At 43.0% G+C, this 16,746-nt stretch overlaps 1 protein-coding gene across 4 annotated transcripts in view; it reads right to left on the bottom strand.

The window, feature by feature from the left end:
* Positions 1–943: 943 nt before the first annotated feature.
* The window catches only part of LOC111865418 (ecdysone-inducible protein E75), a 253,048-nt gene continuing 237,245 nt past the window's right edge, over positions 944–16,746 (bottom strand). For 3 of the 4 annotated variants that reach the window (XM_023853432.2, XM_023853434.2, XM_023853433.2), the window contains exons 4-6: positions 9,406–9,647; positions 4,380–4,598; positions 944–4,271 (exon numbers count right to left, since the gene is read on the bottom strand). In XM_023853432.2, the coding sequence (XP_023709200.1) occupies positions 2,259–4,271; positions 4,380–4,598; positions 9,406–9,647 (2,474 nt within the window). In that variant the 3' untranslated portion in view covers positions 944–2,258. Of the gene's footprint in view, positions 4,272–4,379; positions 4,599–9,405; positions 9,648–11,493; positions 11,809–16,746 lie in introns of those variants that run through there. The other variant, XM_023853435.2, reaches the window with a different exon arrangement.

Here is a 16,746-nt window from a genome sequence, read left to right as displayed (position 1 = left end):
GATTATCATTATTATTATTCTGCACACTGCAATGTGTCTGTCTTCTTCATTCCTTCTGATCACAACCGTTTATTACAATTATTTTATTAGCATGAAACAATCTTACCACCAGGATCTTCATTTCTATCATCGGACATTTAGTTAATATAATTTGGGTGTTATCAAAATAAAGTGTCCGAGATAACTGGTAGCCTGAGAAATGTTTAATGGTATATTCCGTAGTTCCTGATGATTTAGTGTTCAGAACCACTGGCACCCAAGAAAACATCTTAGTGCTCCGCTCCGTACGCCCCAAAGCACTATTTCAAGTGGATATTTCTGAGTACTTGGGAGATGATGTTAATGGAACGGAGACATAAGTTATTAGCAATGGTTAGAAATGTCGCTATATAAATGAAAAAAAGAATTGTATTTCACCAGACAAAGTGTATTCTGACAACCTCAACAAACTCCCAAGCTTACAAAATTACATACAAGCACACACCATAATTCATGGATACATTTTTGTGAGGCAGTAACGCAGTTTTACCAATATTACTGCCACATAAGAATTTCCTCCACTTTACTGGGACTGTAAAATGACTTACTACATAACTATAAACATTATGAAGTAGAAGATAATTAGTCTTAACTACAATGCNGGTTTAATACAAACAACATCAATGTCTTATTTCCTGCTGATTGAGGGTGTGCAGAACAACCTAGTCTCCTTACTTAGAGCGAGCAAAAGATCAAGAAGAAAAAAAAAGGATATAGGAAGTAACGGACATCTGAACTTTTATTAATAATAATAATAATAGTAATAATTATTTTTTTGTAAATTATTATTAGTATATATTGGACAATGTAACACACAGTAAAAAGGCTAGTTTGAAAATGGGGTGGGCTACATTTACTGGCCTACCTTTATTCAAATTTCACACCACGGACCAGTGAGACATCAATCAGAAAAAATAATCCTCCAAAATAACAGGAAGATTTTACAGATACAAAAAGAAGTGGGCAGATTGTTGTATATATATATATGTATGCACGTATATAATTATTTTTTCTTTTTTTTCTTTTTGGTATCAGATGCCGTAAACTTCCCTCAGTCTCATTTCCCTCAGATACTTGAGGTTTTGCAACATCCTTATTCTTAACTAACTCCTCACTATAATATGCAACTGTGTAATACAGCGAAACAATGATTGAACAATGAAAATAAGAAACAAATCTTTTTACAAATGGATTGAGGGAGATATACAATAATAACAGTTCACTTTACACAAAAAAAATGCACTGCCCTACAAAGGAATATATCACATACAATATAATAGGATTGGTGCATGACGCCATTTTATAAATAGCCATTTAACGGTTTTTGTCATTTTATTAAAAAAACTGCAAACAAGGGATCTTGGATTTTTCTGGGAAAAGTGCCTCAACTATTAACAATTAACTTATTAACAAAGTGTATAATTATTACACCACGAAATGGTTCTGGTGCTGTTGCATCCATCCATCTCCTGCAAAGCCAGCTAACAAACAAAACCAACAGAAGAAAACAAAAACACCTGCCTAACCTAACCTTTGGTCCAATATTTACAAAGCTCAGAAACCTGCTTCCCACCCTAACTATGAATCTCTACCTACCACCAACCTGACCATCCCAGAAATATCCATTCATCCCTGAGTTTTAGTGGCGGGAATTTCAACTCGGTATATGCAAGTCTTGTACAAAGATGACATGAAAAGTGAGAAATATTTTCTTCGTACTATTATGTATGGCCCTACAATGGCTCCTACAAGGGACTACAACATCAGTTTATAACATTATCTAAGAGACTGACACTAAATAATAGTAATAATAATAAACTTCACACAACAACACATAGATTAATAATTATTAATTAAATAATAAATTATTTGGTTTGTAATACAGTTAAAGTGGCACCATCAGTTAAACTGGCTTTGTACCAGAATAAGATCATTAATGGCGTGCTACTGCTGTCTCAGTGTTTCATCATCATCCGTCCCTTGCACTACATGTCCACGCTCAAGCCATATCAGCTTGTCCATACCACTGTCCACTGACAGTTTTGTTTTCTTGGCACAGTGGCGACTGCAGGAACAGGGTTCACACCTTGGTATGTTTGAATCACTGCTGTCACAGCGAGTTTAGGGTTTGGCTTTGTACTATCACGCAGTCGGTGGTGATGGGTCTGTTGCACCATGTCAACAGTCCATCAAGTCGTCCATTGGGTAGAGGAGCTGGCTCAAGCCTCCAGTGAAACAACCTTGTGGGTTACTGTTGCTGCAGGCGATGCCATTGGATGGGGAGATGGGGACTTCTTGGACAGGTTGAGCGGCTGCTGAGAGTCTGCTATGTCCACCTGGAGTTCCATCATCTTTGGTGATGAGATGATTAATGGTGTTGCTCCAGTGGATGAAGGGGACGGGGGACAAGATGCTGCTGCTGGGGGTGTTTTCCGGTGAGGCACAGGGAGGGGTGATGTGGATGATGACGACGCTGCATGATGTGGTGATACGGCATTGCCAGGATGGAAGTAGATTCTTGAGAACTCAGTTTGCTGCAGCTCTGGATGGACAGGTGGGCTAACACTGGAGCCGTTTTGCATCAGAACGTATGTCTGAGGGGGAGGAGCATTCCGCCCGGTGGTTGTGGTGATGACACTGGCACCATTGCTGAAGCCCGAGGAACCCTGCCACCGCCCAACTGCTTGCTGCTGCTGAGGAGGAATGTAGTGGTAGCCAGAGTTCGGCGCTGAACTAGCACAGACAAGAAGGTTTCCGCTGTTTATTTTGTAAGCTGGTACTGTTGTTGTAGACGCCGTTACTGTTGTAGGTGATGCTGCCGAGGGGGAGAACTCGGTGGTCACGTGATTTGGACTGTCTGCACGCATAATGTAGTTGTGGATGATGTCAGTGCGTTTCAGTTGTTCTGCAGTCATTCGAGGACTTTCCATTAATGATTTCGCAAGAGTTGAATGTGTGCTAGATAATGACGACGACGATGATGATAACGATGATGATGATTGCTGTGTGTTTGCGGTTAGGTGTAGGTGAAGTTGTGGCGAAGAGTGATGCTGCTGTTGGGCTGGATGGGGGGGTGGAGGTGGTGACACTTGAACTACCATTGGTTCAGCTTCAGCTGAATCCTTGTTGCGACATGCACGAAACTTCTTGTGCGGTTTGTAAGCCTCATCCATGAGGGAATTGGTGTCATAAAGAGGCGGTGCTTGGAGTACACGTTTCAACACCGGCATGTCATCAATGTGGCTGCTTCCCGAACTTCCACTGTGATGCTTATCATCGTCCTTATCCTCAAGTAATGACCTCGGACTTGAACAGACAGAAGTGGGCGCACTGCCAGTGCTTCCTCCACCACTAGTAAGCTTGTCCAGTTTCTCAGTTCCAGATTCAATACCGGAATCGCTAGGAGAATCCAGTTTCCGCTGGAACCTGTGATGCTGTTGGATTAAGGGTTGACGTGTAGGAGGCGCATTCACGGGGGTTATGGTTAAGCCATGATGGGAGTGGTGGGGGAGCCCAGTCATGTCGTCATCACCTGACGTTGAGCCCGAGTTGGCGCGATGGCGATGAGGACAGATACCACCAGCCAGAGTTGCTGCAAGGAGTGGTGCACTAGACGCTTGGTGGCTCACGTGGTGATGGCTGGACTGGTATTCTGTGAGGGACGCTACTTCACCAGAACACACTGACTCTGTGCTGGACACAGAGCCAAGCGGGCTTTTCACCGCTTCGTCCATCGTCACATCTGATGATGACGACCAGGATGAGGAACCAGCAGGACTCTTGCTGTTGCTCTCTTCCTCTGCTGGTACTCCCCACAGATGATGTTGCTGCTGCTGTTGCTGTTGTTGCAGCTGCTGCTGCTGCTCCGTCATTTTGAAGGCCAGCAGTTTCTCTGAATGAAGAGTATTGAGCGTCCTCAAGTCCGGAATCTTCTTCATAAGCTCGTGGCAGATATTGGCATGGCCCGGGTGATTCTGGCTCACCACCAGCTGCATAGCGGCCTTCAGCTTGCCTTGCATACGTTCGATAAGCTCCGTGTTGCGCAGGCCAGGACGGTCTGGAGCGATCACCACCACTGAACAGAACAGACCCACTTCGGCGTCTGATAATCTTAGCGAGTTCAGACGCTCAGCAAAGTCGAACATCGAGTCCATGAGGAATCTCGCATTGGAACTGTTGTGGATGGCCTCTCGCTTCAGCACCTGCCCGTTCAGGCAGATCATGCTGTTCGTCTGTAAGGAAGAAGGAACGCCAACGTATTAGCTGTTCACGATCCTTCCACTTATTACTTTGTATTGAAGAAGTAGGATCTGCAACTTGTACATTACGAATAAACTCACCTGGGCGTCGAACATGCAGGCAAGACGCACAAGTAGTACTTCAAATACGCCAGCCTTGAGCAGCGTGACCTGGTCGTCCTGCGGCAGGAGCGCAAAACCGGGAATGCGCTTTGCGAATTCTACCACACCGCGGATGGCTGGTGAGAATCTCTTTGAGAAATCTTGAAGAAGCTCTTGTTGCCCTGTCAGCGGCTGTGGATTTGGGTTTAGAGGGCATGCCTGAAACATAAAACGTACCCCCATCCATCAGATAAAACGCGTCTAACACTAGTTTAACAAAATCATGATAAGGAATGTGCAATTTATGAGGATGCGCAGGTAAACCTCACACGCTGTATTACCAATAAAAGCGTTCTATACCACTCTTACGGAGTTCATACCATTCGACGCAGGAATTTTGAATACTGCAAAGTTGGTCCTACTGTTTGTCATTTTACATCGTTTTAAAACGGTTCGATACACGAATCATTTCTAATGAAAATTCCCCTGCACGCACTTCAAGGGTCTTATCGGCAACTCCGCTAACGAACCTGAGCCGTAAGTCTTTGGATGTCTCTTGGGGCATTCGCCTCTTCGCAATGCCAGCCAAGCCTGCCACTGAACCAGCCTGGTCTAGACAACTTTATTACGCAGGGAGAGGCGATATATTTCAGCCTGCCACAGGACTAACGCAGCTGGAGGCCACAAACATCTGTCGTGTGCAGGGTTGCGCATTCCTACCCACCCTGCTGTAACTTGAGCGGCGTTGACGTCACGGGAAGAGTGAGACAGATCCAATGACTAAACCGGGCAGAGGATGTGTGACCTTTGTCTGTCCGGCCTACAGCACAGTGCCAGCTTACCGTGCGAGCCAAGGTTAACTTACCTCTACAATTCAACGGGATCAATACGCCTGGCTACAAATGCATGCTATAAAGCAGGCTTCCAGGAGTTTAAGGTCAGACCACTTCTATTTTCTGACACGACAGAAAATAACAAAGTATCAAGCCCACCCTCCTGACACAATGAAGTAATTCAAAACCGGTCCAAAATTATCACAATCCGATTACACGTCTGCTGCTGCTGCATGGCAAAGGAACACGCATAATAATAATAATAATAATAATAATAATAATAATAATAATAATAATAATAATAATAATAATAATACATTCCGATGTAACTGATGTATACCACGTCGCTGGTGAATATTAACCCTTCGCGCATGGTAGACCATAAATGCTTTTTTTACTCTGCAGTATTTCGATAAAGCATCTATTATGTCGACCGTACGACCCATCTCCTGTGAATAAAAGTTTTGATTCCAACTTCTCATTTCGTACTTTTTACCGGTGTATGCAATCTGGCAACCTCCAGTCAGCCTAAGAGCAACTTAATTCAAGGTCTTTGGCCCCCGCGTCATCTCTTGGAGAGACATCAAAATCTAAGCGACCAAAAAAAACTGTCAAGTCACTGTCTACTGTAACATTCACACACGGAGACAAAAATATCCTTACAGGAATTCACCTCCTGTTGACAAGTCAAAACTTTTTATAAAACGAGTCAAAATTTCAAAACCCCATGGGCTCTACCAGGTTTGTGGTCTTTTCTAAAATTCAGGAATTATCACTGCGCGGTGAAAAATGAAACTTGACACGCCCTACATAAAACAAGATTCCTTCCGTACAACTGCAAATTCCAAATTGGTGCCGTGTTTTTGCGTTAGTTTTCCTTTCCCCATAACAAACAAACAAACGGTAGGGGTAACAACTTCCTCTGGGTTTGTATTGGCTACACCACGCGATTTCAGAAGCCCCCCCCCACTGCACCGCACTACGTCTGAATGAAGTTCAAAATGTGATACGTGGCATATTTACACTTAACTGATGACGCACAACGTTTCACCATTACATTGACCTTGGGAAACGAAACCCGATAATAAAATAAAACCCACGAAAAACAAAAGAGACAGAATAGCTTTACTGTCTCTATCTGGTGTTGCAACCTTGAATGTTTCCGCTTGTCCCTAGTCCTCGCAAGGTCAGCCGGTCTGGATATATTGTAATAGTTGTGCCTTTGTTCTGACCCCTAATAGCTTGATGCTCCTGCTGCATTCGCCTCCTCGGTGGCGTAGCCACCCCCATTTCCTTCCGTCCTCAACTTCCTCGCTCACAAACCTGAAGTTTTCATATCCGTAACGCAGGGACTTAATCATGGGCAAAGTCGGCCGATCTTTGTTCCCGCTTTCCTTCCTCATTCACGAAACGTCACAGTGAGGGACTACGTCATAAACCGTACCGAAAAAAGCAACACGCTAGACCCTTTAGAAGCTGCCGGGTTCGAATCCCGGACGAGATATCGAGTAGGTGACTTTCATCTGTCCCTCGAAGCGAATTTCTGGACAGAACCTTGAAATAGATTTTCTCCTCCCAAATCCTTACCTGTTCACCCTTAATGACCATCATTCTATCGCGTCAATAACATACGCGCTCTGCCGTTAAAATTCCAGGAAGCAAAACCCTTTTCGAGAAGCTAGCAGTCGTTCAGTTTGTCAAGAAACGCAAGCGTTTTACAAACGCGAAAGGTTCATTTTCGTGCTCACAACCGCCCACCAATGATCCCTCTCCTGAGCCAGATTAAACTAGGCCATACTGTCATACTCACTTATTTGGAGTTTAATTTCGATTTTATGTTCGCATCTATGTCTAGGTCTCCAATGTATCTCTTTCTTCCGGTTTTCAGACTACAACTCTGTACGTATTTATCACCTCCCCCTAATAACATTAGTTTAAAAGTACAAATTATTTGGCTTATCACTGTGCAACGATCTATAGCCTCATCTCTTTCTGGTTCAAATGCTCCTCTCAGCACCCTGTTCTCGAACACCTTTAATTCATGTTATTTCCCTTAATGTCGGAACCTTTGTTTCACACCCACAAAAAAAAAAAAATACAGACAAAACTGCAGTTCTGCGGTCAGATTTTACGATTACGAATATATGACAAATATTCTGAACTGAAACATCGTTAAATGAAAAGTACTATATGCCCTGGGATATAACGCCGTGCAGTCTGCTGAAAATCAACCGACGTTTCGTAGGAACATATCCCCTGCATCTTCAGGGTCTAAAAGGTACCAGCGTGAAAGCAGGTGGCAAGCAGAGCTTTCTTCCGTAATGTCCGTTGACTTTCAACGGACTACACGTCTGTTATATCCCAGAAGGCAGAACTCATCCTTAATAACGACGTCTGTGAGAACCTCAAACCCTTATCGTTAGAAACCCAGTGAATTAATTCAAAGTTACAGAACCGAATGCACAATGCGTCACGAGTAATGTAAGTAGACCGGCCAACTTGTAGCCTTGGATCTGTCTAAACACATCTCCAAATATTGTCCGACCTTGGGTTACTTCTTTCCACCGTACGGCTATCAACGTCCTAATTTATTTGTCTGTGTCTGCTGATGCATAACAATATTTATCTTCGAGAAGTAACTTGTCGTGACGAGGTTCGGGCGCTACTGCGGTGAAGCTGCTCATTACAGATAATCCCAAAGAGGAAACAGCCTCAAGGTCGTGTTCACAATGCCATTTCCGCAAGTGGGAAGGTTCACGCGGGTAAATTTCCCTTGCAGCGTTTTGCGATTAGCAACTTGGAGGCCCACTAACTAGGCTAACGCGACCCCGTGTTACTAATGCTGACTACTTCCGGATTATAAAATTACGGAACTCTGGCAAAGCATTGATACCGCCTTTGCTATTGAATCTGAACTTCCATTTCAAGAACTTTATCTTAAGCCGACTTCTTTAGGCTTATTTACGTAGATTGGGCGTGTAAATGTCTACTTCTTTCTCTTCCTTCTGTAGGGGCGGTTTCGAAGAGGCAGACGGGGGGGGGCAACATTACGGGATTGAGGGGCCGGGGCTCTGACGGATATTCCTAGTTCGTCAGGGCATTTGTTACGCTCAATCCTGACAGGCCTCGCTCAAATTCGTCAGTTTAAGTAATGCAAATAAAAACACTAACACGCGTATGGCTAATAAAATATGTTCAACAGCCGTTCAACTTACGATACCGGCTCTTTAAATTCAGTATCACATTGTTCAATGTGTCTCATCCCGAAGCTCTGAACACACCTGATTCACGTCTACACCGCTGTGTAATTATTCGGCTGAGGAAAAAAACATTAATTACTGTACAAGTACGGTATCGAGAAATGAAGGCAGGTGATCAAGGCAACATTCCCAGAGGCCCAGACGGCCAGACACTATCACTGCTTAATTCGATTCTATTCTCTCAGAATTCTGTATTTACTGCGGACTTCCACGATTACAAACAATAATATACTTTATGACAGCTCATAATGCGTGTGTCAATGTATGTTTACTGTGTTTTCTGAATAGGACACACTGCATGATGTTATGAAATAATGTAAAATCAACATACGAGTACATACAATGCATGCCACTTACGAATATTCCTAATATACTCGTATATTAGGAATGAAACTCTTGGCCCTGTCTAAAATTTCACGAACATATTAATTCAATTCATCCCTTACTTTCGGTCCTGTCTAGAATTTCATACACATTTTCATTCAGCTCATCCCTTACGTTTGGGCCCTGTATAAAATTTCACTAACATATTAGTTCAATTCATCCCTTACTTTTGGGCCCTGTCTAGAATTTCACAGCTCATCCCTTACTTTTGGGCCCTGTATAAAATTTCACTAACATATTAGTTCAATTCATCCCTTACTTTTGGGCCCTGTATAAAAGTTCACTAACATATTAGTTCAATTCATCCCTTACTTTTGGGCCCTGCCTAGAATTTTACATATTAACTGAATTTATCCCTTACTTTTGGGCCCTGCATAGAATTTTACATATTTGCTGAATTTATCCCTTACTTTTGGGCCCTGCATAGAATTTCACATACATTTTAGTTCAATTTATCCCTTACTTTTGGACCTTGCCCAGAATTTCACATCATTTAGTTCAGCTCATATTTACTTCGAACGGCAGAAGGAAGTGAGACAGTTAACTTACCAGAGTTGGTGGGCAGGCGGTGTAGGACGGTTGGTCGCGGGCGCGGGCCAGCATGGGCTCCACTTTGTCCCGCGTGAAGTCGCACGTGTCCAGGTGGGCACGGATCACAGTGCTCAATAACCGCTGTTCGTCTTCAAGTTCTGCAGCCACTGCCTTCTCCTGTGACCGCGAGTTTGAACTCTGCTGCATTGCCGCCAAAATACGTGCCTTCTCACGTTTCGGCACGCGCCCGAACCGCACGGCTGAAGCAAAAGAGATGGGCCCGATGAACAAGACATTTCGCCACAACCACCGGTGTACAAAGAATACAACCGCACAACCGAAAACCAAGCCACTTTATATCGATACGCTACAATCACGTGTACTGAGAATTCCATTCTGTGGTGAAAAATCAACATAAAAATATCCTTAAAAAATAATCTGCACTGTCGGTACACATTTGCCCCCTTTTGACAAAATACATCTTTTTCAAACCAAATAATATGACGACAAACTTATACTGTATTTACATGTTCTAAAACGTGCTTCAACATCGCCTGTTAACACGCCCCTACGCCGCACGGTGACGCATGAATTCTAAGCAAGCATAAACAGCAAATTAAGATCAAACACATACTGCTGTTATTCTCGGCTGCTGTTGTCTCCAGTACGCTTCATAAAACTACAGTAATTCTTTTCCTGTTATAAAGTTTATAATTAATTCCTTGAAATCTTTTTGTGTAGGCTACTTGTATAGATCTACATTTCCCCCTACGCCTTCAAGGCGTAGTGTTTAATTAATTAAGCGCAGGGAAAACTTCACCTTTTTTACCTTACTTGTACATGTTCCGCCCGTAAAGTGTTCTTCCCCATAAGATGGCGTTATTATAACATTAACATTCTTGTAAGCACTATTAACCTATTTTAAGCGGAACTAAGATGCTGTTGTCTCCGCAACTTCCACAGTGCATCCCAGGCTATAATGTGTTTTAAAGAGTCTTAACGACAACAGTAATTAAAAGTCAAAATGGGCCCTACGGCGACTGCTGGAGCCCGGTGTTTGTAATTTCGCCAGGTGCACGAGGCGTCATTATGTAGCACAACAATAGTGGCAACGACCGACCCAGGGAGGCTAGGCGCGTGGCCGGGTCTCCCTCTGCATCTGCCGCAGGAAACATCTGCCTCTCTCGTTGTCAACCGTTACAGCCACCCTTCAAACAACACGCGCCCTCCTGAATCACACACACTCACCACCTATAACCGAGTATGTAATTTTCAGCCATCAAAACAATTTGTTTTATGTTAATTCCGAAAACAGCAACTCATATTCCATGTAAGAGGAATTCTGTCCAACGTCTCCCCTTTAAGCGCCGAAACACACGAATTTTTTATTTCTTAAATAAGGGCAGTTGATTAATCTGCCATTATAGTTAAGCCCAATGCGTTTACGAATTACATCTCAGATCAATATTTCGACTACAAAGATCCTGTATTATAAGCACTGTTGTCGGGGTCAGTTTTGCTGTCAATCCTCGTATCTACACGCTTCGATGTTGGGGAGTGGCAATATTCCTTCACTATTCCTACACACCCGTCAACTGTCTCCCCCACCCGGCTTCTAACCTGTAAATCAATTAAGTATCGGTACAGAAACAGGAAAAAAAAAATTAGTTTCGCTTGCTCAAATTCGTATTTGATGCGGTGCTGTATGTAGGCTACGTGAAGAGAAAGCGAAAACCCGGGCAACAAGATTCACTTTCACACGCTGTAGCAGGTACTATGAAAGTAGGCTGGGTCAGCCGATAGAAAGTGACTGCGCGGGAGAGATTACAACGGCGCGTTTTCCAGGCCGGCGGTCATGTTTTCACTTAACACTCCCCTTTTACATTCTGACAACCGACTAGGTTCATGTCACAGAACTATCGTATTTTATACTGTTCTGTATGCCTTAAAAATGTACTGTGCAGTTAGTCACCATGACCTTTTAATGATCTGGTTACAGAAAATCAACGCTACTAACCAGTACACGCGCGCAAACTAGAAAACTTGTCGAATTTCATGAACATGTTAAAACTCTCGAACTGCCACAAACAAAGAAGAGCTACCTACGTGCATTGTGGTATTTGACTTCGCCATTTAAAATCCCTTTCAATATGGGTAACTCATCCATTTCCGGATTATCTTGATATGTGATTGTCCCAGTTTTCACTTCCACTGTAGGTCACTAATCACAGACACACACACTCACACCACTGATATTAACAGTAAACACACGCGATCACATGGGGCTCCATAATCCCAGCACGAGGATGCAGATGACTTAGTCCGGCTCGTCAACGCTCTCATCGGCTCCTGCTCGGCCGCACCAGCAGCGTTCCCTAGCACTGACTACTGAATGCGCCGCTACGATTCCTGTCAGCCCACGGCCACGTTCCCCCCGCCGGGTCGCCACATACGCTTCTTTACCGCCACCCGCCCTCCCCGCCTCTCACTCCCACGTTCCCCCCTCCACCGTAATCATCATTGCTTCCATTCTTGATTACCCTTGAACTTGCTTTCAACAACAGCCAGTAGAGCTTGCCGGGTATCTGCTGACAATAGCCCATGGTCGACCTACATACGGGATGCGGTTCCCCTCAGCGCGGACATCACACCCCCCCCACTGCCCTCCCCTTACATAAACCTTCAGAACGAAACGTATGATCTGCCGCCAGTCACGCTGTAAGCCGGGGGGGGGCTCAGACATCCAATTCATGGTCACACAACAGACCATCTCGCCAAGTCTTTGCCCTTTTAATATTACGATTCCAATATTGTTTCCAATAATCAAATTATTAACTCCATGTAGCAGAGCCCCTCTCGAGTATCTAACAGTCTCTTAACCAGTCGAAAAGTTCCCAAAATGTTATGGGACTCCAATGATTCATCACCGTGAATTCATAAGGGCACTCCACCGATCCTTAACCTGTGACAGATTAATCTACTATACATCCTCAGACCCCGTTTTCAGCTTCTGTTTTAATATTATCTTCCGCATTACGTCAGGCTCTCAAGTGGCGGTTTTCCTTCAGGTTTTCCGACTAAAATTTTGTGCTCATTTCTCATTTCTGCCACGTGTGTTAATCATCCTCTTGGACTTCACATTCTAATATTTGGTGAAAATTAGTAATTATGAAGCTCAACATGTTGTAGTTTTTCCTCCACCCCATCCCCCCTGCTACCACCCATTGTGTCCGGTCCAAATATTTTCTTCATCAGTGCTTTTACTTACTCTCAATCTATGCTCTTCCCTTTGAGTAATTAACCACGTTTCACACCCATACAAAACAACCAATTACTTGATCTTCCGGCATGACCTATCTCAGGTTAAATTTTGGATAGAAGAGAAGGAAATCGAATCTGCTCCCCCATGAGTCAGCAACAGGCATTCACGCGCAGGGTGGCGGCTTATATCAGTGGGGCGCGCGCAGGCGGCCATGCGCTTTAATCGTGCGGTTGATTTTTAATCTCAGGCTATTACGAGTTTCCAGCAACTGGAGAAGTCGTGGCCCCAGCACTTCAGAACCACTGGCCAGATAGTGCACTATATCCTTCCATTATAAGTATTACAACAAAGATTTCACAGTGCAGTCGATTGTTTTCTCACCTACCATGTCTCGAGACGGCAACGCTATTTTGAAGAAAGGCAATTAGTAAATCACGTGGTGGGGTAAACAAGCAGTGAAGGCCCATAGGGGTTCGAGACGTCGAGGCCCCCACATTTATTACACAGTTACGTGCAGGCAATCTAGGGACAATACATGACGTACATGACTATATGACAAGTCTCCTGGATATCTGAATCTTACTTCTGTAAATTGTAACCTAATCTAAATCCCGAAGGTCGCTGTGATATCCAGATCACTTGTTTAGCGTGTCGTGCAGTACCTCGAGCTTCTTCGATTACCGACTCTGCCGACGTACTTTCCACTTCGTTCCCTACAATGCCGTGAGATAGCACCACGGAATCAACTGCAGCGGTGTAATATGGTACTAACAGGGGTCACGTAGCGGTATCTCATACTACACGGGCAAACGAAAGAACTAAATGTCACTAACCTTCCGCTTAATAACTTTTCCTAAATCGACTGAAAGGACATTTTGAATTAAATTACTCCCCCTACAACATGTTTATGCATTTCGTTTGACTGTCAGAATAAAGAGAAACCATTTCCTTAAACAGCATTTCCCTGCTAGGGAGACGCTGAGTATTTTATGTGAGGTGGAGATGAACTACTAAATATTATTTAGATGAACTTCGTGCTTTTACGTGTTAAAAATAGTAAAAAATTGACCCACTGCAGTACATAACATTATTATTAACGAAATTTATTTCCTCTTTCACGGCAGGATTACTAATACACTTTTATGTGATCTGAAAGAGATGTGGAGAAGTCACTCCATGGTACAGCCCTTGAGAAACTGACAGTCGCTCAGTTGGTCATTTTCCGTCGTTTATGGAATCGAAATGTTCACAAGAGCTTTCATCTGTCTGTCTGTCCGCCCATCCATCTATCTATCTATCTATCTATCTATCTATCTATCTATCTATCTATCCATCATTCTATGTATCTATCTACCGAAATTCCTGTTGCTTACACTTGGGGCATAGGGCATTCGCTAAACGCTTCAATTTCTTAATCTTAGACAGTCCGTAAGACTCCTTCGCAGAGTGATCAGCCCATCGCAAGGACGCTACCTGCAAACAAATACAGAATAAACGCATGCAAACACCCATTCTTTGAGTGGGATTCGAACTCACGATCCAAGACATTTTATGCCTTAGATCGCGCGGCCGCTGTGACCAGCGCTTCATACATACGGACAAATTATTATTAATAAAATCAGAGTTAAAGGTACATTTACAGAGGAGAGCCCGCCGTCGCAAAAGGATTTACGAGCACTGAAAAACTGCTTTTTCGGTTAAGCATTTGCGTATGACAATATAAACCTCTAAATTAAGGGCAGGTCAACTTTCTATTAGGTAACAGGAAGTAATGTTTTATTTTGTTTCCCAAGCCACGCCTTCTCTCAAGCTGCTACTTTCCCCAGCACCCCGCGTATGGAGTTATCAATTTTCACTTTTGCTTTTAGCCTACTTTTAAGTAGAGATAAATTTCTCAGGCTGGTCTCATGCATAATGCCATGTCTTTACTAATACATCGCGAACACAACAATTAGTTTCTTAAACGCCTGCACTTGGAATCGTAAGGACTAATTTCAAATCTCGTTTCAACGACACTTACTACTCACCAAGCCACGTACACGTCATACTAATTATTATATTGTATAGGCAAAGCTACCTCTGCGCCTAAGCACGTCAGAGAGACAAATGGGGAAGTGGGGATAAACCTTCACGCATTCTTAACCTCGGTACTACATGGAAGTGAGTGTTCAGCCGTAAAATATAGGCCTCATTCGTTAAAGTGCAACATGATCAAATTATTTTACTAACATCCATGAAACACGTAAAAATCGTTAATATTTATGCGAAATGCACATGAAATTCCCCATTAATGCCCCCGGCCGCTGTTGACACTCCTCAAAGCCCAATTATTTGAAACTGCAAGTAATTACTTTAAATATAAATTTGACTGTTCCTTCACTAATCACAAAAATGCGCATCTGTCATGTTAATAAAATAATACTGTTCTACTAAATACAAAATACAATAATTAAATCACTAGTTTAATCACATAGTCTATGAGATATTTATTTACCGGGTGTTTAAGTCTGTGTTGCTATCACCGATATTTGCCGTGTGCACACAAACCGCGGCTATGTGAAACAAAATACCACTATTCACAAATGCAAACCCGTGGCTAGCGAGTAATTGCTGGACTACCAGTGAGCGTAAAGCAGTTCGATCAACATGTCAACTGCATACATAGTATTCCCATAGTTTATATTGCATTCATTTCTTCGCGCTTTTAATCTCAACTCATGGCAGATACACCGCTATTGCAATAAGTCGCAGGACTCGTAAATAATTCTCGAAAGACCAACATTATTTACATCTCATTCAACTTACACAAAATCTGCTAAGTCACAAAATGACTAGATACGAATGAGTTACTTCGGTTCGTTTCCTGAAAGTGACAGCATTCAAACTGGCTCTGAGACCAAAGTAGGTTCCTAAACCAACGAGTACAGAAGGTTCTAACCCGGAGACAAGGCGGCCAGAGCTTGAATTTCACGCTCGTCTTTATCTAGTGGCGGGGTAAAGATCTCTCGAAATTATATTTCCACTTCCCAGTAAATCTTCACAGCATAGTGCTTCAATTAAGCACTAGATCGATTTCTTTTACATAAAATGTTACAGTTTTATTGCTGGTGATATTTCAAAGCCCTTTTCATTTGCCCCTTCAGTGAATTAGGAACTGCAGATTAAGGTTTCATGCACAATATCGCTCATAATGTAAGAATATGCTACCTGTATAAGCCTGGATGGGTTTTCATAAGATTTGGTTTGGACATTATGTTATTCATGTGTGCCCAAAACTGGCAATTTTAATTTCTGACACTCAGTAATATTAACACGACCATGTGAGGCAGGAAAGGCACAAGCGTCATTAATATATGGTCTTATTACTGTGTATGGTAACATTTCTTTGGAAAACATGCAACTTTTATTACTGGTTTTTCTTGTTATTATTATTGAGGGTGGTGAGTAATGAATCACTGGATCTGGACAAGTAAAATTCGGTACAGAGAGAGCTCATACGCATGCCTACAGAATCTATATTAAGTGAACAATAAAAACATGGCAATGGTGCCAGTCTTTGCTGTATGTGCGAAGAAAATGTATTTGTAACAGTTATGAGCTTCCAGAACGCACGTTGGAAAGTTGTATATTCCAGTATGGACTACACCTATCCAACCTTGCTATAAATTTAGACGGGAGTCAGTTCTGAGAGGTATTGGGCACAAGACTTGCTCAAGAAATTTCTTACATCAATCACACAGACGCAATCATAAAAGATCACGATTTTATGACCTCAACAAAGTTTCAGTAGCCAAACAGAAATGTAGGCTATTACATAACGGCTTGCTAGTTAGGATTATGTTACGAAGGCGCTGCAATAACTGCCGAGTATGTGGTTGCAGTTTGTTGATGGAAACAACTTTCGAATCTGTCGCGTCGCGTCGCGTCATATGGCCAGGTGACCCACTGAACGCAGTACCGAGGTGAATGAACCTTCCTCTGTTTCTCACTACTTTCGCATCAACTGTCCACGTAACAAGTGATTCCAGGAGACTGTACTGTCATAACTGCATTACGTCACACTGAAACGTAGCTGCCACAGGATTGAAACAGTTACA

This window comes from Cryptotermes secundus, unplaced genomic scaffold (genome assembly GCF_002891405.2).
Source record: "Cryptotermes secundus unplaced genomic scaffold, Csec_1.0 scaffold343, whole genome shotgun sequence".
Taxonomy (NCBI): domain Eukaryota; kingdom Metazoa; phylum Arthropoda; class Insecta; order Blattodea; family Kalotermitidae; genus Cryptotermes; species Cryptotermes secundus.
Note: the sequence above shows the minus strand (reverse complement) of the source record. Positions and strands in the feature narration are given on the sequence as shown.